At 42.7% G+C, this 24,007-nt stretch overlaps 1 protein-coding gene across 3 annotated transcripts in view; it reads right to left on the bottom strand.

Moving 5' to 3' along the window:
• The window catches only part of LOC111863471, a 74,764-nt gene that overhangs the window by 35,679 nt on the left and 15,078 nt on the right, over window positions 1-24,007 (bottom strand). For all 3 annotated transcript variants that reach the window (XM_023849820.2, XM_023849818.2, XM_033751081.1), the window contains exon 3: window positions 7,509-7,575. In XM_023849820.2, the coding sequence (XP_023705588.1) occupies window positions 7,509-7,575 (67 nt within the window). The remainder of the gene's footprint in view (window positions 1-7,508; window positions 7,576-24,007) is intronic.

Raw genomic sequence — 24,007 nt, 5'->3', positions numbered from 1 at the left:
TATGGAAATTACCTAAACCTTTGCCAAAAGAGATATTTCCAACTCTTACACTTCGTCATGAAACTAAATATTTCAACAGACGTAAGGGTTGCACAGATACGTCATCAATACACGTATTCACCCACAAGAACAATCCAATGGATAAACCACTATAGTACTTGAGCGATTCCCACAAACTGGCAGGAAATAACTTGGCACTGAACCATTCCGTCGAATGTTGTATGGAGCCAGCAGAAAATGCTCCATTTATTTTGTCTACTGCTATATTTTCTTCTGCCAGACCGGCATCGTGTTTTCCATTTACTGCGGTTAGAGAGAGACAATGTTTACTGTACCGGTTATGTGTATTACTTGCTTCGAAATCCGTAACGAAAATATCCCGTCACGTATGTACATTTAAATACACATGTTTATAGAACTACTCAAATTCGACTAATTTGAACTTCATCTACTCCACGAGGGGAGCTGAGATTCTGTTTTTGTAAAAGAAACGCATCAACTGATGCTGTCACTCGAAGGCAGGATTGTGATTGGCGCCTCAGTCATACGAAATTTTATATGAGCAGTCCCCGTTCAGAGGGGCCTAATTAGGTGAAGTACAGTTCGGGCCGAAAGTAGTGCAATTAAATTAGTATGCAAAGACGTCTACTCTATTAAACGGGGAATCATATTCAGGGGATACGTCTCATAACTTAAACGGAAGTTCTGAACTTATCTAATATGGAAAGAGTGTTGCTGGGGTGCAGCAGCTGAAACTTGAACAGTACAACCATGAAAACACACCCTGCAGTCATAAGCAGAATGGACATTCGCTTCATTTTATCAACTCAGACCTGAGGGCCAAGTGCTTCAATAAAACTGAGAATCTTGATGCGACTAGCTCAAAAAAGTGTCAACTGGTAAGCCTTTATGAGTGCGGTGCTAAACATTTTGAATTAAATGAAATTAAGTTTAAGATATGTTACTGTTGTTCTTTTGTTTTGTTGAAATAATTTGGAGGAGTGGGGGTATGACTCCGGCCACTCCGTAAATCGACATTTTGAAGGAAATGAGTCGTCAGCTTCAAACATTTCATCTCCGAGAATGAGTTCCTTAATATGGAGAATTTCTTGACTAGCCGAGTAACTGATTATAACATTTTCAACACAGACAATCAGACTGTGGTTGGATGTATCCCAAACAGTTGATGTAATTAAATAAAGGGGGCATTTCCAAATGCAAGGAGGCACAAATTAATCATTCCCAGAATTCCAAAGAGCACTCATTACACATTTTTCGAAACATTCGGGAGGCACAAATTAATCATTCCCAGAATTCCAAAGAGCACTCATTACACATTTTTCGAAACATTCGGTTACGTCCAAGGCCACAATAATAAACCCATTTTTAGCCAAAATACCGTTTACAGTATTTTGTTCATAACATTGGGGAATTTCCTCATTACCTTCATTAATTCCTTTTGCTATTTTTCTGTGAGAAAAAGAAACAGCTTAAATTTGTACAGATGTATCCACGGGTGCTGGGGGGAGAAGTTGACATCTTTCCCTGTCTAGGAGTTTTGGAAAAAAAAAAATAAATGTATTTAAAAATGTTTGTGTTTTGAACATTGTAGGCTATTAGTGAAACGAATGAAACGTAGGTTTGTTAGCAAATTTTCTGACTCCCTCCAGGAGGAAATGTTGGCAATGCCTGTGGATGAATCCGTGGGCAACGAAACTAGAGCACAACATAAAAAGTCAGTCACCCCGCATGACCAGTTGTAGATGTCACCAACGCACCTACACACAAGGTAGCAAACAATTTGAAAAAAGAAACTAACACACGACATAGAACTAAAACAGCAATACAATATTAAATATACTAAGAAGTTCACGTAGAATATTAAAGAACCGAATAGACCCAACACAAAAATAATATAATATGTTGCTTCTACACAAATATACCAGAAAATGTTGCAATAGATAATAAGAGAGTAAGCTTAAAGGCAAGGAAAATGAAGATAAATTCTATTTTGAAGTGAATTACTTTCGATCCAGGAATAAGACTTAAAAACCGAGAAATGGCAACCCCGTGGAACCGAAGGTTCACGATTGGCCCCTAACGTGAGTCAGACTCGTATATCCAGTTTAGAGCTTCATAACCTCTGTCGTGACAGTGCATCAGTTCCCCAGCCACATTTTGACTGCAAATCACTATTTTTCCTGGCAAGAACGCGAACCAGCTGCAACAGAATAGCGACAATCTGTGACAGGAAGCATTAACATCAACGGCAGGATTAATGCTGTCAGCTATGCACTGGTTCATATAACCAGTCCTCACAATGTTCCTGTCACCACAGTCAGAATATCGTAAACGGTTTGACTCGTATCTGGGAGTTGTCTGGATAAAATTCCCGGGCCAGTTCTCACGGCTTCCTGTGATTACTTGCATTTCGAGCTTGTAACTCAGTAGGATAACGGCTTTTATTTTTCCTGTCGAGGTCTGCTCATGTCACTTTCTGCTGTGGCACTAATGAAGCAGGTAAATGTGAAGTTATCCCTTGCTTAACTAATTAAACACTATACCATGAAGGCTTAGGGGGGGAGATCAATGTTTTCTTGACCTCGCACTAGCTGGAGGTGAGTGGTCAGCTTCACGCCCCGACCGCTTTTTCCCTATGATAAAGAGCCTCCGGTACCCATTGGATAGGTCTGGTGAAACCCAGAGTCGGTCTGGATGACATGGAGAAGAGAAAATTTTTGATCCTACCAGGACACCAACTCCGACCTCTCGGTCGTCCATCCCATAGCCAGTACCTACACCGACTGAGCTATCCCGGCTCCAGTAAGCGAAAACACGAGCATAAATTCCTCCCTAAACTGGTGAATTGCTGTGGTCTCTTTAATGCGAAAGCACTGTTAAGATAAACGGGATAAACAGTTTATATAGGAAGAGACCCAGTACACTGCAAAATAATTTTCTGAGCTTCACTTTTTCATTCATCAGTGGTTCTACAGCCCTTCATAATCTTTTTTACACAAAGGGTAGGAATTCCTGGACGAGTGATCAGCCCGTCGCAAGGCCGCTACCTATATACATGCTAACATAGAATAAACGCACTATATAAATTTTCATGCCTCGAGTGGGGTTCGAACCCACGATCCCAGTGTTCTAGTGAGCGAAGACAGTTCATGCTCTAGACTTCGCAGCCACCGTGATCGGCTTTCCGCTACTTCGGGTATCAAAATTCTAATGAAGTGCTTGTGAGTCAGACAACAGATACACGTTTGTTGAAAATGTGGAGCGAGAAACATGCCATGGAAACCTCAAGTAAGGCGAGGCAAGAATTCTAAGTTATAGACTGAGGATTGCTTTCACACATCGCACTGAAGTAATATACAGACAAAGGAGAAAACTTGCAGTAAAATTTAGTAAACGATAAAACAGAATTACAGAGAACATTGGTTAAACAAACTGTTTAAGGAGCAAACATTCCCTTTTTTATTTTCTCACAAAAGTCGCCTTCAGCAAAAGCCTTCGATGACGTGACAGTTAAATCCCATATATCAAAATACATTTCAATGGCTTATCATGAAGAATTTGAACATTCCGAAAAATATTCAAGCTGCAGTTTCAATGCCTGAACTATAGTAGTAACATTTTGGTTCCAGAATTTTCCATAATTCCTGAAAGCCGGAACAGGCGAGCCAGGGCAGACGGTTATTGTTAGACGTCTCGGCAAACACGTAAAATGTAAATATCCTTTACATTATGACAAACGACTTACTACTGCAGACAATGACACTGACAAAAGACAGACCCGTCCTCTCGTCAGAGAGGGAGCCGCACGAAAACAAGACCGAAACTGTCAAAGAGTAACAAATATCTGGTCATAAGCCCCAGATTGGGCTCGACACCAAGACTGACTGACTGTCAGTCGCAATGTGACTTTGACTTTGGAATGAATCCCGTGTGGAGGCGGGTTCGAATACCTCCACCGTAGCCCTACGAGTCGTAGAAGGCGACGAAAGGAGAACCCAGTGCCTGGGGGTATAACCAGGTCACCATATTCCTGGGGGACATAAATACGGGGACCCCCCTCTAGGTTGGAGGAGTCTCGAATCGGATACCACAATATGGTCATGAGTCCCGTGGGATTGGGACCTGAGAATGACTGCGCTGGCGAAACCAGCAGAAATTGTAAACTACAGATCCACCCTCTCGTCAGAGGGGATGCTATACTCGTATGAGGACTATAACCAGAAGTGTTCAGTTGAACAATAAACCTTATGGCAGTAGGTCTCAAGGGGCTTGTCGCGAAGACTGATTGGCCGTAAACTGCCAGTAGTGAAGTACCTGAGGGAGTCTCTTGAGGCGGCAGTCAACATGATGGAGAAGCGATGTCACAGGGTGTCTTAAAGTGGTTTCTGAAGAGTAGTAACAAGTTGTGTGAATGCACACTAAATCAAGCCATCAATCCAAACCCCGTCTGTGAGTCACGCACATCTTCAAATACATGACAATATTAGGGCAGTCGCACACGTAAACACCGCTGTGCTCTAAAGGTCAAAGGGATAGGGATATACGGAGCTTTTCCTCCAGTTTCCATACGTCTGCATGGTGCAGTGGTTAATCGTGCTCACTGAACATTCTATCTTTTACACAATACAACTGAGAAAGTGTCGTGATACATTTGAGAAGCTGAGAATGGGACTGGGAAACGGACCAGCGGCAGGAGCTTAATCAGCGGTTTAACCATTCTTCAAATACAATGAACAACGCAATTACAGATTTAGTACGGTAGTTGGGGCTCTTACTTTTCCTTCAACTGTGACGTAATAGAGTAGTAGACGTTATGACGTCACAATGTGAAGCCAATCAGCATGCTGAATCGTTGACATACAATGTATGACGCTAGAGGACGTTTTTATCGTTTAGTTTCGCCAGAACTGACGCCATCGACCACGTGACTAGCAGAATCACAGACCAGCTTTTTCGACTGACGGCGCATTGATCGGGCGGTCGACGCTCAGTTTCATTTCTGCGCACGCGTCTTATAATTAAATATGAATATACATACTCCGCAACGCCTTTATATTCGTGTTATTTATGATAAACCACGAGGCAAAACAGTTAATTTCAAAGTTTAGAAATAATTACCTTGGCCACCTTACATTTACTAAGTGACATCTATGTGGGCTGCTGGAAAGTTGGATTACACGAGTTCTATGTTCCCTCCTTCCGAAACAAATTTAAAATTTGATAAAGATGGAAACCACAAGATGCAATTAGTAACTTAAGATAAAGAGCTCAAGCGGTTAGTCACTGGCTTCCCACCGCGGCGGCCCGAATTCGATCCCGGGTCTGGTCTAGTGGGATTTGTGGTGGACAAAGTGGCGCTGGGGCATGTTTTTTCCGAGTTCTTCGGTTTCCCCTGCCAATCTTCATTCCACCAATTGCTCCACAATCACCCTCACCTATCATCTGGGGCTGGAACAATAGGGCACAAGTGGCCGCAGTACCAGGGACTTAGTCCCACCCCACTAGCAATAACAAAATACACGGTTTCCGAGACAACGCATTCATGAAGAGCAGTAGTGGTACCCTGGAGGCGGTGATTTCTATTCGGGTCTCTGGAAGCTTAGTACGCGGTGTTCACAAGAGTGAACTCTGCTTCAATCGTTCGTCACCAATATTCGCGTCCACGTCACTTCCTGCCCCTGCGTTACTCAGTGGCAACATCCGTAACTTCATAAAGCAGCGGTCTGGGTGCATTTAACTTAATCTTCACGGCTTACGTGATGCAAGTGGCATCACAAATTGACGCAAAGGTATCCCTGTAACAGACTCTGAAGGCCCATAGGGTTGTGAGACGTCGAGGCTCCCACATGTTGTCTGGACAATCGGCTCGCAGATGGCGGTAAGGTTCTCAGCCTTACGCGCTGGCGCTGTTAGAGGCTGAGTCGACCCCAGGACCATACTGCGGCTGGAAGGATTAGGTCAATTGAAAAAATCCACCTCATCGGGACTCCAACCCTCGACCTTCCGACGTGTAGCAATAATGTCTCAATCAACTAGCTACCGTGTGTCCCCTAACAAACTGACGTACTAACTGAATCGATTTAATGGATCATTCGACCAGTAATTGAAATGTGAACTGAATATCTGAAGCTAGACAGTTTTCAGAGATGTGCTGCCATGTAGCTTAGTAGATGGCACTTTTCCCAATTACCACTTACATACTTACTCGTGGAGCTGAGACCTTCTGGAGGAGCCGCCAATTCTACAGCTACTCAAGAATTTCCCAGCATTTTGTGGAACCCTAAAGTTCATTACCGTGTTCAAAAGAGCCCTCCACTAGTCCCAATCAATACCATCCCATCCTATCTCTCTAAGATCCATCTTAATATTGTTCACCCACCTACGCCTTGGTCTTCCCAGTGCCCTCTTTCCTTCTGGCTTTCCCACCAATTTCCTATACACATTCCTCGTACCCCAATTCGTGCTATATGCCCTGCCCACCTCATCCACCTTGCCTTGATCATTCTAATTATACTTGGAGAAGAGTACAAGTTATGAAGCTCCTCATTATGCAGTTTTCTCCAACCTCCTGTCACTTCATCTCTCTTCGGTCCAAATATTCTCCTCAACACCCTCAGTCTATGTTCCTCCTTTAATGTCAGAAACCAAGTTTCACACCCTTACAGAACCACAGGCAAAATTATAGTTTTGTTTATTCTGATTTTTATGTTTTAAGACAGCAGACGAGAAGACAAAAGGTTCTGGACTGAATGGTACAGGAGTTCAGTCTCCTCTTAATTTCCTCATGAATCAGGTTTTGATTTGTTATCGTTGTTCCCAAATGTCTGAACTGTGACACATTTCAAAACATCTGTTTCCTCTCTTTATATCAAGATTTTGTCCTGCATTTTGATGACGAGACAGCTGTTTTACTGTTTTCTCAGTGTTTACTTCTAGACCAACCTCTTTACTTGCGTCAATTAAAGTCTGTGTGCTTCTCTTTATGGTATCTACATTATCACCCAGTAGATTCACATCATCGGCATAGACCAGCAGCTGATGTGTCCAATTTAATTTCAGTCCCACCTGGTTTCCTTGGACCTTCCTAATGACATATTCTAAGGCAAAGTTGAAAAGGAATGGAGATAAAGCATCTCCTTGTTTTAGACCATTCTGGATAGGAAATTTATCAGACAAATGTTTACCTTCACGGACTTTACTATACTTTACACTCAAATTATCTACTCTAATTACCATTTTGGTTATAAATATTACTTTAAAGATCTCTGTAGCACAAAAAAGATTTCCGATTCGGTTGCACTATCTACCATCGTGTCATGGTGATGAGGGACAGATATAATTAGATGGTTAACTACATGAGAAGGCTAAGTGTGGTCAGACGAGAGTAACTGTAACCTACATACATTACATACCTTTTCTGTCTTACCTGGAGACTTACAGGCTCACACATAGACAAAACTCTGGAAAAGTTCAGGGCTTTGGCTCACCTTGGAAAAGGAGCGAAGCAAACTTTGGTATTTCCCACTCGTCCCTCTCTGCCAGGCCCAGGAATTTCTGTAAAGCAAAGAGTCACGAAAAATCAGCTCAGACTTTAAGAAGCACACACCGAACAAACTGTTCCCCGCTGTACTTCCGTCTGGTCTTACTTTCTCAAGAGTTGGCTTGTCCCAAATGCAGACCATTCCGGAGAAGAACGAAAAGAATGCTTAACCAATTTACATGACTAACGCAATGGGCTGTCCGAGGAAAATCTGTGCCCCCAGGAAATGGCTGAGAGCATGGGTATGACGTCTGAGAGAAGTGGAGTTCGCACTACTTTCATTGGTCCTTGTTCAGAGTCAGGGAAGCATAAACAGATTGATGGAGATCTATACAGACCTACTCTGCACTGCGTTTCAGCCAATGCTACTTTCTTTAATAATTTAATATGTTTAGTATTAATCCAAAGCGATGACGATTCCACAGAAGTTAGAAGAAAAGTTTCTTATTGCATGATTAGAAGGTCGAAACTGTCAGTGAACACAATGTAACGAAATTGAGGTTATCTCTTAAACCGACAATCGACTTCTCGGCTTACCGGATTGTGTAGATGTGGCTATTTGCACTTTCACGTGGGTAAAAATGTCTCAAAATACGACATAATAAAAATCGAATGCCATATAAATATCTGTCGGCTATCAGACATAGGAATTCATGCCTAAGAAAGTGACGGGCTTTGTCTCAGCTATTCATTGCTATGGACTGGGATCTGATCCACCGCACTGCACGCAGCAGTATGCACCCTGCATTTCAAAAATAATTTTCTTATATTTTGAGTGTGGAATCAGGAACGTTTATCAAATAGGCATGAGCGAACTAAAATTCATGTAAAATCGTGACAAGGCGAGGGAACAGGCAAGGGTGGGTAGCAGAGTCTCTCTCCTCAGTTTACGAATTCACTCGTGGCGCGAGATCTACAGTGGGCCGTTTATCACCACACTGTTAAGCGTGTCCTCGGATTAAGGCTGAGGGGGACAGTCTCCGGGTGTGGGGGGGGGGGCTGAGAGTATGAATGTACTGGATAATCAGTCGCAGACAGCCCGCAACCTTTGCTTCCATCCATTCATGTAACTGTGATTCGAACCCACGGTTCGTGCCTTAGACCGCGCGGCAAGCAGGTGGAGGAGACATTATGGGTGGAAGGGGGTATGTTCACTAATCAGTAGCGGAAAGCAGACAAGATGTGATATTCCCGATTTTGTTTTGGGCGGATGAAAATAACTTCTCATTACATAAATTAGTATGCATGAAGTTCCTTCGTCCGCTCAAGCACTGGGATCGTGGGTTCGAATCCCACTTGAGGCATGGATTCTGCGTTTGTGTTGTTCAGTGTGCAGGTAGCGGCCTTGCGACAGGCTGAACTCCCGTTCAAAGAGTTTTGCCGATTGTGTAAAATATCAATAAACTGAAAAGGCGCCCGAGGTCCGACAAAGGGCTGTACGTTACGAAATGGCAGAAAAAGACTTGGAACTTTCGTGGATTCTTCGATGCGACCTGCAGAATGAGGTTGCTCCCGAACGTGTAGTAACGTGATCTTAAGAACCTAAGGGGAAGAAATTAAATGGAAGTTGGAGAAAATGGAATTATGAGGAGCTTCCTAATTTTAACTCTTCGCGAAATATTATTAGGGTAATAAGATCAAAGGAGATGAGATAGGCGGGGCATGCATCTCGCGTTGCGCAATTGGAATGCGCATGTACAGTTGTGGCCAACAAGCCTTGAGAGAGATGTAGTCTTATACAGCAGGACAACACTGAAATGGTTATAAAAGAATAAATTCGAAAATTTGAACTGCGTTGAATTACTTCAGGACAGAGTTCAGTGGCAAGCTTGACTCTGATCTCTTCAAGATCTATTAATAAGTTAATGATATGATTTATTTGTTTATTAAAAAATTAGTTATAATATTTTGATTTTATTAGGGCAATGATGTGAAAATCACAAGGGACATGCTTTATTTCGTAAGACTAATATGCAGTTTTAGCACAAATTCATTTTAAAATTATTGATGACACATTCAGACTTCTGGGAGTTTAAACAGGAAATGAATTCCGACCTGCAACAGAAAACATGTTATCCCAAGGGATAAATATCACGCGAACGTTTAGGACAATTACAATAGATACTATTACGCGTATGAGTGAATCTCAACTAGGTTTTGGATTGGATATTGAATTTATTGACCGATAGATTCACGACTCGTGACCACATTTTTCAGATCACTGATATACACGTTAAGGTTTTCCTAGCCCCGCAGTCTCATCCATCGTAGTCGCCTGCTAACGGCTCCAACATTGATGTCAGGCCCCTAGATATCTATGGCCAGAGACTTTTTTTTTTCCAACTGAACTCTTGCGGTAATAGTCCTTGTGTAACATCCTGTCTGGCGAGAAAATGGGGTTCGTGTCCTATGAAAATGTTTGGCCTAACATCAAGTGAACATTTCGCACACACACAGCGTATTAATGAAGTCTTCTTTTTTTGCACTATACCCAAGTCCTCTGTCAGTACAGGCTTTACAGAACAGATAATGGCTATCTTACGTATCTTACGTTACAACGGCAGCCTAGTCACTTGAATGGTCGTAAACTTGACCACCGCCAAGTTTAAGCCTCATAAACTGAACTGACTGAACTAACTGACCTAAGTCACAGAAGTCAAGTCACATTGCGACTGACGGTCAGTCAGTAAGTCTTGCTGTCGAGCTCCATCTGGGGCTCATGACCAGACACTTAATACAGTTTGATAGTTGCGGTCTTATTTTTGTGGGGTGCCCTCTCTGAGGAGATGACGGGTCTGTCTTTTGTATACGCTGCTGGCTCTTGCTAGAGAAGTCTTTCTCGGGTCCGAGTCTCTTTGGACTCGCGACCATATTTTACTGTCTCAGATTTGAGACTTCCCTTTTCGTCACCTCCCACGTCTCGCAGGGTCACGATGGAGGTATTCGACCCCGCCTCCACACGCGTGACTCCTGACCTAAGTCTTCATTTCGTTCTGGTTATAACCCCTCGGTACGGACCACCGTAGAAATCATGGATTCCAGCAGTGCCTCTATTGTTGTGTGTTGATTCATTGTTGTGGTGACGTGTTTGTTTGCGATCATTATCTATTAACGGGTCTACCCTCTACAGTATAATAGAACAAATTAGCGTAGATTAGCACGCTGTTTCTGTGACGTCACTAATTTCAAATTGTATACAAGTAGCGTAGGATCACCCAACTTGGGCCAGTCCTCAGCTAGACGATTTCCGAGCGAACTTTTATAAGATGCACATCTCCATAAGGATGCGTGCCACACGCACCCCGCAGTTTGTGTCCTCATGCAGAACTTCATAGCCACTGATGCAACGTGTTTGTATTCAACGATTCAAATTATTTAATTCAAGAAAAACTGAACTAAATAATATACACATTTAATAAAGTTTATCATTATAAACAAGGACAACGCAAATCACAACAGTGTGTTTGCTACTCTCATATTATCCACTGATTGTGTATACTAAACCAGTTGGTACTCTGTTGGGAAGCCGTAACAAATGAATTACTGTTAGGCGAAACTTGTAGCAATTCCAACAGCTCTGAGATCTCATGCAACTTCCTGTACGGTTTCCCGATACCGTACAACCTGACCACCGATATCGCATGGTGGCCAATTAATCCAAGCAGGCAGGCATATCTCATCTGACTCGAAGGGAATTGTAGAAAGTGGGAAGATGTCAGGCTGTTATTAACGAGAAAGACACTTTCGGTTTGCATGAAAGGAGAGGAAATTTCTTGACCAGTTGAGAGGCGAAAATCTTCTTGGAAACGGCTCGGATTCTTGTAGCTACTGAATTAATTTAAAATCATTATACATCCTACTAAAAGTACTCGGATTTTATGAAGTTGATATCTATAATTCATCTTTCGGGGTCCATAGTTTTGTCAGTAACATATCACACACGTAAGTAACTTCATGGAACCGAGGCCGTCTTGAGAAGCCGCTAGGCGCTCGGTCACACAAGAATTTCCCAAAAGTTCATTACTGTGTTCACAAGAGACCTCCAATGGTCCCTATCCTCAGCCAGATCCATCCACTCCATAACATCCCATACTCTCTATGATCCATTTTAGTAACATCCTCCGATATATTTTCTCTCTCTCTTCTTTTTTTAAAGTTTCTTGGGGTGGGGCGAGACTGAGTCTACCTGGTACGTCGGCCACTAACTGGCCTATTGTTCCAGCCCCGGATGGTAGATGGTGACTGTGGAGCAGTCGGTCGAATGAAAATTGGCAAGGGAAACCGAAGTATTCGGAGAAAACCTCCCCTGTGCCACTTGTTCACCAAAAATAATTCTCCTCCCACCTTTGTTTAGGTCTTCTTAGTAGTCTCTTTCCTTCTGGTCTTCTCTACAAAATCTCATGTGTTCCTCTTGTCTCCCATACGTGCTACATGCCCTGTTCATCTCATCCTCCTCGACTTTATCATTCTAATTATACTTGGCGAAGAGTGCAAACTATGAAGCACCTCATTATGCAGTTTTCTCCAACCTCTTGTCACTTCATCTCTCTCCTCAACACCCTGTTCTCAAACATCCTCAGTCTATGTTCCTCCATTAATGTCAGAGACCAAGTTTCACACCCATACAGAACCACAAGCAACATTATAGCCACAATTATAACTCATATATTTGAAATCCTGCCATAGCTTCACCCTTTTGACTCGATACCGCGAGTGGAACAGAAGAACGGAAAGCGCGAGCCACGGGCGTGGTGCTGTAATGTCAAAGTGTGCCGTGTGGGTGTCGAGCGTCCCCTGCTGCCGTGTGGGCGGGAGCACGGGTACTCAGCTTCCCTCGGGGCCATGGATCATATAATGCAGTGTGATGAAGCCAGAAACTGTGTTACGTGTGTCAGCTTACAACTGACAATTCTTATTAAATTCAGTTCACTCTCCGATCCATTCTGAACGCACCTTGGCTCATAAACAACCACAGGATCCATGAAGATCTACAAATGAACGCAGTGCTCAGTGCAAGCGGAATACTAAATACTTAAGAAAATTAGAAAGAAAACACTAATGCACTAGCAGCGAGCCTAGTGGACAACAGCGAAACTACACAGACTGAAAAGATACGCCGCCCTAGAAGCCGTGCCATAGCTCAGGCGGTTAGTCGCTCGTTTCCCACAGCCGCGGCCCGGGTCAGTTCATGTGGGATTTGTGGTGGACAAAGTGGCGCTGGGGCAGGTTTTGTCCGCGTACTTCGGTTTCCCCTGCCAATCTTCATTCCACCAATTGCCCCACAATCACCCTCACCTATCATCCGGGGCCGGTAGAATAGGCCAGAAGTGGCCGCAGTGCCCAGTGGACTCAGTCTCACCCCATTAATAATAATAATAATAATAATAATAATAACAATACACCGTCCTAACTCTGCCAGACGGACTTGGGTAAAACCCCAAAACAAGAATTAAAATGATACCTAAGTGAAGTTAAAAAAAGAGTATATGAGTTACGCCATTGGGAATAACTCATTCACGAGCCAGTACTTATTGAACATGTACATTTATTGCAGATTATGTACATAATAAATGAGCGAAAGAAGCCACAGCTGTTACTGCATACCTACAGGCGTCTTCTTGCTAAGCAGCCACTGCGGGAGATTTAGAATGTTGCTGCTCAAATTATGTACAAATTACACATCCATCTAATCGTTTTCTTTGTACTTCGCAGCGTTTCACAGAATGTAGGACATCGGGGTTTGAACGCGACGCCGTAGCCCCGTACGCAAGTGCCAAAATTGCGTAGAAATTCGCTGCCTCACTCTTCAGGTTAAAAAGTTAAGTGTTCAATGGAACAGTTCCTAAAATATGATAACTTGATTCCGTGACAACATCAGATCTTGCTGTATGAGCAGTCGATATTTAAGGGTATTTGGTACTTTGCTGCCGTACCGAATTAATGTTATAGGGACACAAAGAAGAACATGTAAAAGAATAACTTCATGTTACTTATTTTCACACTAAGTAGTGTAGTTAGTCAAGGCACTATGCTACGAGTCGCAAACTCGCGGGTTCGATTCCCGATGACGTCATTTAATATTTTTCAATTGACCTAATCCTTCCGGCCGCACTATGGCCCTGGGGTCGACTCAGCCTATAACAGAAATGACTACTAGGAATCTTCCTGGGAGTAAAGGGTGGCCGGCGCGTAAGGCTGACATCTTTGAGCCGATTGTCTAGAAAATGTGGGAGCCTCGACGTCTCACAACCCTATGGGCCTCCACGGCCTGGTACAGGGATAGCTTTACTTCACCTCATTTATTTTCACATGGACGTACACGACCTAAAAGCCACACAAATTCTACCTGAAAATATGCTAATACTACAGAATATTAATGTTATTAAGAAATAAAACTGTTGTCAGAAATGTTTTGATTTAGTAAATACAAGGAAAAACGTATTTTTTTCAACCGGATTTACCATAAAATCAAGTGTACCATAAACGAAACTGCTTATTACTATAGTCTTATGAATATTCATTCTAGTGGATGGGAAAAATGTACCGAGAGGATATGACATCACATGTCTTTTCTATTATTTAGTCGAGTGGCTCCGCACAGTCTATCACTTGAGTAGGCCGAGCACGCACAGATCACCTTACGCGCTATAAAACTGGTTACAACAACCATACAACGTCATGGTTATCTAGCAGCCAGATTAGAGATAGTAAAACCTAGAAGATTTGAGGGACCTGAACATAGTGCCTAGGATATTGTACCTAAATATCCTGCTGCATTAGTTGATCACTTCACATACACTGTCACGATTTAGGGGAGTGACTATAGACGGGGTTTGGATTGGTGAATGTATTTATTGAACACTTATACACACGACTCGGAACTACAAGGAATCTCCAAAATCACAAATCACCACGGCATCCGCTAAGCCTTTCCCAGCCTGATGTCTTCACCAACCGTTCCCTGGCAATGGTTTCTAACAGCTGAGATTCCTCTGCTTCACGCACTCAAGTCCTCTCTTCACACACTCCCGTAGAGAACCGAATTGGTAGCCCCAATTGCCTTCAAAATAACTCCTAGGCACGGACCGTGTAGAAACACAACGTTTCCAACATTACCTCTATTGCTGCATGTCGATTCGTTGCCGCGGGAATGTGTTCACCAAACAGTTGCCTAGAAACGATAATTCTGACTCTTTGAGTAACAGTTGTCTTGGGTCATGTGTCAGTTGAGACTCATGGCTAGGAAGTTGTAAGTCGTGAGCCGGAAGTCGACGTTCGGAAGCCGGAGGACGGGGTCGGAATTTTGAGTCTTCAGTTGTACTGTTAGACGCCGCTACTAAACAACGATTCATGAAGACATAGAAGACTCAGTGTTTGCGGCAGCGATTCGTAAATTAGTGAAAGTTCTATGCTTATTTGTAGTTACGAGTTACGAGCGTTCAATAAATCCTATTACCAATCCAAACTCCGTGTCTCGTCACTACCACGTGGCGATGTGGCTATGGAGTTATTGTAACTTAGGAACTGACTGGACGTGGAGTATGGAAATAACCCACAAAACTTCAAAGCTGGGTTTGCGTTACGGAGTTATTTGTATCGCAGTTTGCACCTATGGGATTTTATGGGGTTTCAGCTTCCCTGATCTCTTGTCTTTGATCAGCAAACCTCAATGAAAAGCACTCTTTGTTTCACTGTGAGGGGTACGTTGCCTTTGTAAGCAACATTTCCCTTTTCAAGCAGACGAATGGAAAGTTGGAGCAGCTTTTGTTACAACGAGGAACGAGAGAAACGTTTGTTTCCAGATATTGACTGAAGAGTAAACAGGGCATATAAGAGTATTTCGTCAATTTGTGGGACTATTCAGAGTTGATAACAGAAAATCTTACTTAAATATTATGGTGGCTACATAAATTACTTACAGGAAAATTATGATTCTCCATTACATGCAAAAGTGTACATATCATTAGTACAACCTCCCACGGAATAAAATTAGGATATTTGAGATGGAATTTATAGGTAAGTGGTATCAAGTTTTGTTTTACAAACCGAAAATTATCAGTCAGAACCATTTATTTGATGATTCTTATGTGTTAACTAATGTATTAATAACTCAGGATATGTGAGGTCGAATGAAATGTTGTAAGGGGAGGAAGCGGTCGTGGCATATTTCAAGGTTGTCCTTTATCGGCATAGGGAGCAAACGTAATTTTATAACACTATAATTACCCTATACAATGTGATTCACGGCAAACGGATCCAAAATTCTGTATTTATTTTAAACCCGATGTGCATAATCGTACAGAATAAATAAGAATATATCACATTAATAACAATTTACCGTTAGTCTAAGTCTGTATCACTAGATAAACGTGACCTACATGCCCAGTCTACAGTACACAGCAGATAAGCATTCACTTCTAGTGCCTTTTAACAAAACAGTTTCAAATATTAGCTTTGTCTTCACACTGTAACACTGAACACACGGGATTTTCATATTATAAACAAACTGTGCAACATATGTCGGTACACTAAACGGCCGCAGTTCACATTCAGTCTGAAAGAAGTGGGTAAATGTAATGAAATTTGTTAAACGCAATTTCCAAATATGATTTCATGTATTTTCCGATTTTGCAACACTTGGATCAGGTCGGGTAAATTGCTCCTGGTCTTCAGCAGCACAGCCATTCTTTGTCCATATTATAATCTCTCACGACCTTGCAAGTCGTGCAAACCCCTGATCTTGCAACAGTCGCTAACTCAACCGGCCACAACTCTGCCAATTACTCGGTGGGACATTTCTGCTGGCCCTCGCCAGCACAATCATCCTTGGTTCCGAGTCTCGCGATACTCCTGACCTTACTTACTGTTTCACGATTCAGGGAGCCGTGTAAATCTCTCGCAACACTGATAAATTTCTGCTGGTCCTCGCCAGCACAGTTATTCTTGGTTCCGAGTCCCGCTGATCTCACGACTATATTCTACTGTCCCACTGCGTCCATTGGAACATTCACTGACCTTGCTGCTTATTTACCCCATTGCTGTGAGTTCTGTCCCTACCGCGGCCTGACTAAAGAACACCCAAAGATACACGTGTCATGAAATGTCCTGCTCACTCCTGCCAAGGGCATCTGCACGTATTAGAGGAGAATACTTTGCGTTACAATACAAACTCCAAATCCGTTATTATGAGCTCTTACTGGTACAAAATATAAAGCTTTAAGCATATTGGAAAAAACTAATATTGTCTAATATGAACTATAAATTATTGTTTCTACTGCTGCTGACGGCAAAAGCCGAATTGAAGTTTCAAACCTAGTACGCACAACATAGTTCTTGCTATGCCTCCTTGAGTCAGAAGAGATCTTGCTTGTCTTTCTACTCTGAAGGCACAGGACGCGTTATGTGGATGTCATGCCTGTACGTCTTTGACTTAGCATCACATAAACCGTCAGACAGATTTCGTTTTGTAAAGGCCGTGAAGACTTTCACTTAAAGCTGTCAAACAATTTCAGTTCCCAGCACACTTTACGTAAGGTGAGAAATGAAAAGCATCGCATGTATAATGAACTGTTTTAGAATTCTGATGAAATCCAATTAGGGAGATCTTTAGACAACGTTAGTTAACTATTTTTATTTCAGTCATACTGATCGATAAGGAAGCCTGTTTTATATATGGCCATAAATCGATTTTCCCATAAATCGTTTCACAGAATTTGTTGAAGTTCGACAACGTGCACTGTTATGCTGTTGTCTCGTTTTATAAAATATATTTTGTGCTTTATTGCAATTTCGTTTGCAAACAGGCCGCAAGTAAGCTCAATGTACTGCAAATAACCTCCTTCGGAATTGTGTGCACACATTACAGAATAAATAGAAAATTAATTTTTCTGAAAATAATTTTGTCTACTATCCTGTACCAGTAGACGTAATCAAATAAACTACAAACATTGTGCATCATGTCGCCCAAGAGACTGCATGAGCTTCATAGAAAATTTAATACAAATCGGAAACTCACTATAAATTTATGAATGCATTTTACTATCCAATTTCTTTTGTTCGCCCAAACAAATCAAAATCGAGGATCAGTGGTTAGCAGTCATGCTCGTACTTATATGTCATTACGCTGAATCTCGTGACTGGGAATTCATGCTAGTACGCCTCAGTTGCTACATGCAACCATAGGCTCTGCATTCTATTGCGGCTATAATCCTACTGTGTTTATCTCAACAAGTGCGCAACTCTCACAATTAAAACCAACTAATTTGTTTTCATTCCTCAAAATTATATTGTGTTATATGTGAATGACATCTTCTTCCGCACCAGTCTGCAAACGGCAATGTAACAAACACGATGGACTGGCATTGCTTCCACAGCAAAACTTCTGGCAACATATCGAATCAAGAACAGGCAAATCATATTACCGTGCAAGGCACAGAACTATCATGATTTATGTAATTAATTCACTCGAGTGGGCTCGCTCATTTACTCTAAACTAAACCTGCAAGTCACATGGCAAAGAAATGTTCAGCTAATCTAATTGAAAGCGGCCATTTTGATTCCTGACTGTGAACGTTATATATCATGTTGGAAATAGTCATGAGTCTGACAAAATATAAGCAAAGAAATTGTATACTGCGGAACTACTGAGGTACAAATAAACTTCGTGGCCTGTAGTCCGCACCGAACTATACCGACCGAGCGACCGCCGCCTGTCGGAGAAGTTAGCGCTAACTTTTGCGGATAGAGGGTGTCGTGTGGTCAGGGCAACGAATCCCCACGGCCGTTAATCTCGGTTTTATAGACCGGAGCCGCTACTTTTCCATTCGAGTAGCTCCTCAGTTATCCTCACGAGGTTTAGTGGACCCCGTTCCAGGCCCACTACTTCTTAGAAAATCTGGTAGCGCCGGGAATCGAACCTGGACCTCTGAATCTGTATCCAGGAAGTCTAACCACTAGACCACAGAGGCGGTCACTACTGAGGTAAAGGTAAGGTAAAGCTGTTCCAGTGAAAGGCCGTGAAGGCCAATAGTCCTGTGAGACTCTCGGTTCATAGATAGTGGTAAGGTCGCCCTTTGCACCCCCAGGAGGATTCCTGGTACTCATTTCTGTTAGACGCCGAGTCGGCCTCAGGGCCATGGTGCGGCTGGAAGGTTCAGATGAATTTAAAAAGTCCAGTAACCACATTGGAATTTGAATCGTAACCTCTCGGGTTGTAGTATAGTGCCTCCACATGACAGAGAACTCATAAGAAATACTAGAAGAGTTACGAACTGTAATCTGATACGTAAAAGACATGTCGGAAGTCCTACAAACGAACAAGTTCAGTTGAAGTTGCAAAGTATTGAGCTGGCAACTCCGCAAAACAGAGTCTATCTTGAAAATTCAGTAAGTGTTCAGTTGGCAAAGCCATCCTCGGCATTTTATGGGAAAATAAATGCCATTAACGAGTTCACCGGAGTCCGCCACGCGACAGTTACAATCCAAGTTCGCATTAACGTAGACTTTTTCTACCGGCCTACATTTGAAGTAGTGGCCTTCAAAACAGAGGGTTCCAGTTCCTGCGCCCTCCAGACCGCCTTGAATTAAGGTTACTTAGCTCGAATTCAAATTTCTATGAGCTCACGTCAGCTGACGGCTCCAGAACTAAATACATATCAGACACTGATTAAGTCTCCTGTCGACCTCCTATAGACGTTTCCAAATTGCTTGAAGAGCTGGAAGGGGAAGAATGGAAAACAGAAGGAAAAAACAAACAAATACATTAAAATGCGGTCTTCTGAGTCATGAAACTTTTAGTCCCGTAAGCGCTAACCGAAGTTTCGGAGAAACCTGTTGCTACCATCTACTGAGAACATTTTGTTGTTTATTTAACGACGCTTTCGGTTCAATATAGAATTTAGATTGCCGTTTCTAAGTTTTGCACACCGTTTTCTCGACGGATTTACCAATGTTTCGGAGGAGTCTGAATCCTTCGTGTTTCGGATTTCGAGTGCGGTCTTGTGGATCATGACACTGCGCAGGCGCGTAGGTGAACCTGCCTCTTGCTCTCTTCAGTTGGGAGTTTAGGTTGTGACACCGTCTCTCACGCACTCACTCAGTCTTGAAGCTGCCAGTTGTGCAGCTACTCAGCGTTTTATGGAACCCGAAGGCTCATTGCCGTGTTCACAAGAGCCCTCCACTAGTCCCTATCCTGAGCCAGACAAATCCAATCCATACCACCTCATCCTATCTCTCTAAGTTCCATTTTACCACGCCTTGGTCTTCCCAGTGGTCTCCTTCTTTCCGACTTTCCTACCAATATCCTACATGCATTCCTCGTCTCTCCCATTCGTGCTACATGCCCTCTCCGCCTCATCCTGTATGTCGTTAAATTCCTACTAACGTTTAGCAATAATCCACTGCTTCCATCTTCACGGATAACTTTATGGTTTATTTAATGACTCCTTTAGTTCAAGATAGAATTTCTACACTGGATCTGCTTGGTTGAGAGGGTTGTCAGTGGCAAAAAGTACTGGAAGTAGAGGCCGCACACACAGCTGGTACGGTCAGATCAACGTTTCAGAGAAATCTGCTATTTATATGTTCAGAGTTCCTCCGAATCAATGCAGCCACCTGCGATACCACCGCGTATAAAAGCTGAAATGATATGTCAAGAAACTAACACATATGTCAAAAGGTTACGCCGATCCTGCCAGCACACACGTACGTCCACATGGAACGGCACAGCTCCGGAGCATAAGGTCATAGGTAAATGCAGAGCGAATGAAAGGGACGCGGATTTGTCATAAATCAACGTTTCTGTGCGTGCAAACATATAAATGTACAGAACTGTAAGGTTTATTATGGACTCTATCCATCGTCTGGTATATATAAGACAAAAACCACAACCACACCATCGTCAGAATCCTCTAAAATCTATTTCTAGATAAATGGTTACTGGGGGCACGCTTTACTTTACTTTATATAAATGGTTTGTGGGGGCACGCTTTACTTTACTTTATATAAATGGTTACTGGGGGCACGCTTTACTTTACTTTATATAAATGGTTTGTGGGGGCACGCTTTACTTTACTTTATATAAATGGTTACTGGATATTTACGTCGTTGGTATATTTAAAGACATTTTCTCAGCCACATTCACTTCATTCAGGACAGACACAATGTAAGGATTTTGTGAACATGGTGATGAACATTCTAATCCCATAATATACGAGTATATGGAATTACTTGACTAGATGGGTGATCGTTAGCTTCATAAGGACGACTTTGCTCTAGGGAGTTATTTAACACTCAGAACCTTAAACTCATCTAAATAATATTTAGAAATGCACCTTCTTTCTTACTCAAAACACGCTGCAGCTCCATTACAAGTACGAAATATTCGATGCTTTTTAAGGGAAAATGATAGTTGTATAAGTGTTTTGGCAATTCTATGGAACCCATAAACACAATCTATGGACAAAATACAGAGTCTCAAATGATGACCCAGGCACTGCATATGCTCGCGGCAAAGCTATGAACGGCTAGTTAAGTTAATTTCTCAACTGCATCGGCTATGTAATGTCGAACGAATGGGTAACAAACAGTAAGTGATGGACTTGGAAAAACATGGAAACGAACCACTGTCTGCCGCACATGTTCCAACGTTTTCAAGTGAATGACTATTCATAATGTGTATGTTATGACACCGTGTAGTCTGGTAGGAAGATACCAAAGTTTCGAATGAATGTACCAATACAGGCAGTATGTTCCTATGCAACCTTGATACCAGCCTACCAGATTATACGGTGCCAGAAGACCACCATATGGACTAAGGTGGATTATTTACGGAAATACTGCTCAATTTCCTAATAGAAGCTGAGGAAAACAAAGGAAGACTTTAGTCACGATAACCGACCTCTGGATCGAGAATCGATCCATGGCTTTCCCAATACGAAGCAGAAATTCTAATCATTCGGACGCGACGTTTTATTTGTAGTGAATATTAACGAACGCATATGTGTTTCCTTGTTTACTGATGTATTCAACGATGCAAAGCGTGGAGGAACTGAAGAAAACAATATATATCCTCAGGATAAAGATTTCCGGGTCCAGATTCGAATCCGGATAGAGGCAGGTGTACTAAACATTGAATGCAGAGGTTAAGGTAGCGGTCTGCCTGACACTCCCCAGTGTCTGCAAGCAAATTCTGTGACCAAAGAAGTCAAGCGGCCTCCGTAGTCTAGGGGTAACGTTCCCACCTCACGACTCAAGGTACGCGGGTTCAAACCCGGCGGAGGTCGTGGAATTTTTAAGGGCGGAAAAATTCAGGGAACAAGCCCTCCGGGGGGGACTTTAAGCCGTGGGTCCCGTGTCGTAGCTTTACGGCACGTAAAAGAACCTCATGTCCCAAGGGGACCACTGAGCCAAATTAAGGACATTTCCCGCCCAACAGTAGTCTCTAACGCCTCTGGTAGGTGGGGAAGCATCGAGACACCTCTGAGCCGGTAGAGGCCGACCTCGCTGGCTGAGTAGGGACTGATGGTAAGCACCAGTACCGGTAGGGTATAGAGGCTGGTAGAAGATTATAAGGGGACGCACAACAGATCAAACTGGTCGCGGTGCATGGGGAAACCCACCCTCCAATAACAACAACAAAGAAGTTAAGTCCACAACATGCATGCAGACATTTACCATGTTTCAGCTGGAAACTCAAGATTCAAACTACTTTTCCTTGCATCTACATTCCACGAAATAACGAACAATACGTCACTCATTGTGTTAAGCAAATGGGTTAATCTTTCGGAGTTAATAATGTGACGGAAGAGTCCATTGCTGGACAACGGCTAGCTAAAAGTGCGTTTCGTGTATAAATCCAAGCGTTGCCACGAGATTGACACACGTTTCACGGCAACGGATGAAACAGAGAAGAACAGAGGAACTCGAAGCGGTTATAGGAGGGAGTTGGCTCGTGCGATCGAGGCAGCCAGAGATCCGTGACAGACTCTTCACAGGGATTCGTCACAGCGGCAAGGAGACGCTCGTGGTTCATTGATTGTGAGCTGTTATAATCGACTGTAATTGTAAAGAAGTGGCAATTAATCTAATTAGACCTCATTTTTATTCGCCACGCAAACCCCTTACACGTGACAATATTTATTCTTCGATTCCCCTTCGATTTCCCCTGCCAATTCTCATTCCAGCAACTGCTCCATATTCATTAATCATCCGATCAACGACGCCTCCTAGTCTCGACTCATGGCGTCGTTAAATACCAAACCAAATGAACTTGTATGTACCAAAATTCGCGATCGACTGGGAAGCACTATTTCTTCATATATGGGCGGTCCTGGTTTCAAATCTCAGTTCGGAGGCCGGCTACTATGGCTCCGACCGTTGTTGTTTTTGTTGTTGTCGTCTTCTTCTTGTATTTCTTCGTCCTCCAGGACAATTTTGGACAGTAAGTGAGATTGTCCAAGGACCGCGTTTTGCACATCCCTTCTCAATTTGTGGTCAACTAATCACAGCATCATTCGACGCTCTACGTATACTGGTAACAATTTATAAATATGTAGGGTCTAAATAAACTAATAAGTTAATTAAAACTCTCCGTATGCAAATATACGATATGCCTGTCGATTATCGATATATTAAATATTCTGAGAAAATATTCCAGTGTATTGCGAACGTCAGGATAATGAGTTCACACACTCACCGCAATTTTGTTCGATTTAACAGCAGCATTTATGGTAGTTTTAGACGCTGTCAATAATTGAGATTATATAGCGTCGAATGGTACGTGAATCAATATTGAACCGGAAAGAATTTCGAAGGCAGATATCGTTATGTACTATGAGCTAGTACCCCACCTCCATTTCCCTGCAGGAACTATGCAGAACTTTGGGAAACCTGGGCTAGAATAGCCGATGACCCGTCCGGCAGTCAAACCGATTACTTTCGGAATACAAGGGAGCAGTGTTACCGCCTCAACCAACTTACTTTTGCAGCAAAGCCAAAACTCAATATTCAGCCACAAGCCATAAGCCCCCCTGCAGATGTGTAGGACGTGATGTACAGGAGTTAACTTTCACAAAATGTGCGCAGGTATACAGAAACTATTTCTGGCTGTTCACTGATAAAACCAAATATTTCTATTTGCATGATGTGTATGACAGCGAAAGCTGATGCTCTGCAGAGTCCGCAAGGGCTGGGTGGGACGGAAATGGGTCTGGAAATTCAATATAAATTCTACTCATGTCTGCCTGGCTCCCTTTCACGGGACTCTGTGTGGGACGCAGCAGGGCTGAGCGTAGGCGTCCCTATGGAAACACGTGCAAATAGGGAAGCTGTTACGCCATACTTCACAACTGTTAGCTAACATTTTTCCTTTTGGAAAATAGACTGTATTACAACAATACGGGCAACTTTTTAATGAAACACCCACTCACAGCTGTTACATATGAATGT

This window comes from Cryptotermes secundus, unplaced genomic scaffold (genome assembly GCF_002891405.2).
Source record: "Cryptotermes secundus unplaced genomic scaffold, Csec_1.0 scaffold2860, whole genome shotgun sequence".
Lineage (NCBI taxonomy): Eukaryota > Metazoa > Arthropoda > Insecta > Blattodea > Kalotermitidae > Cryptotermes > Cryptotermes secundus.
Note: the sequence above shows the minus strand (reverse complement) of the source record. Positions and strands in the feature narration are given on the sequence as shown.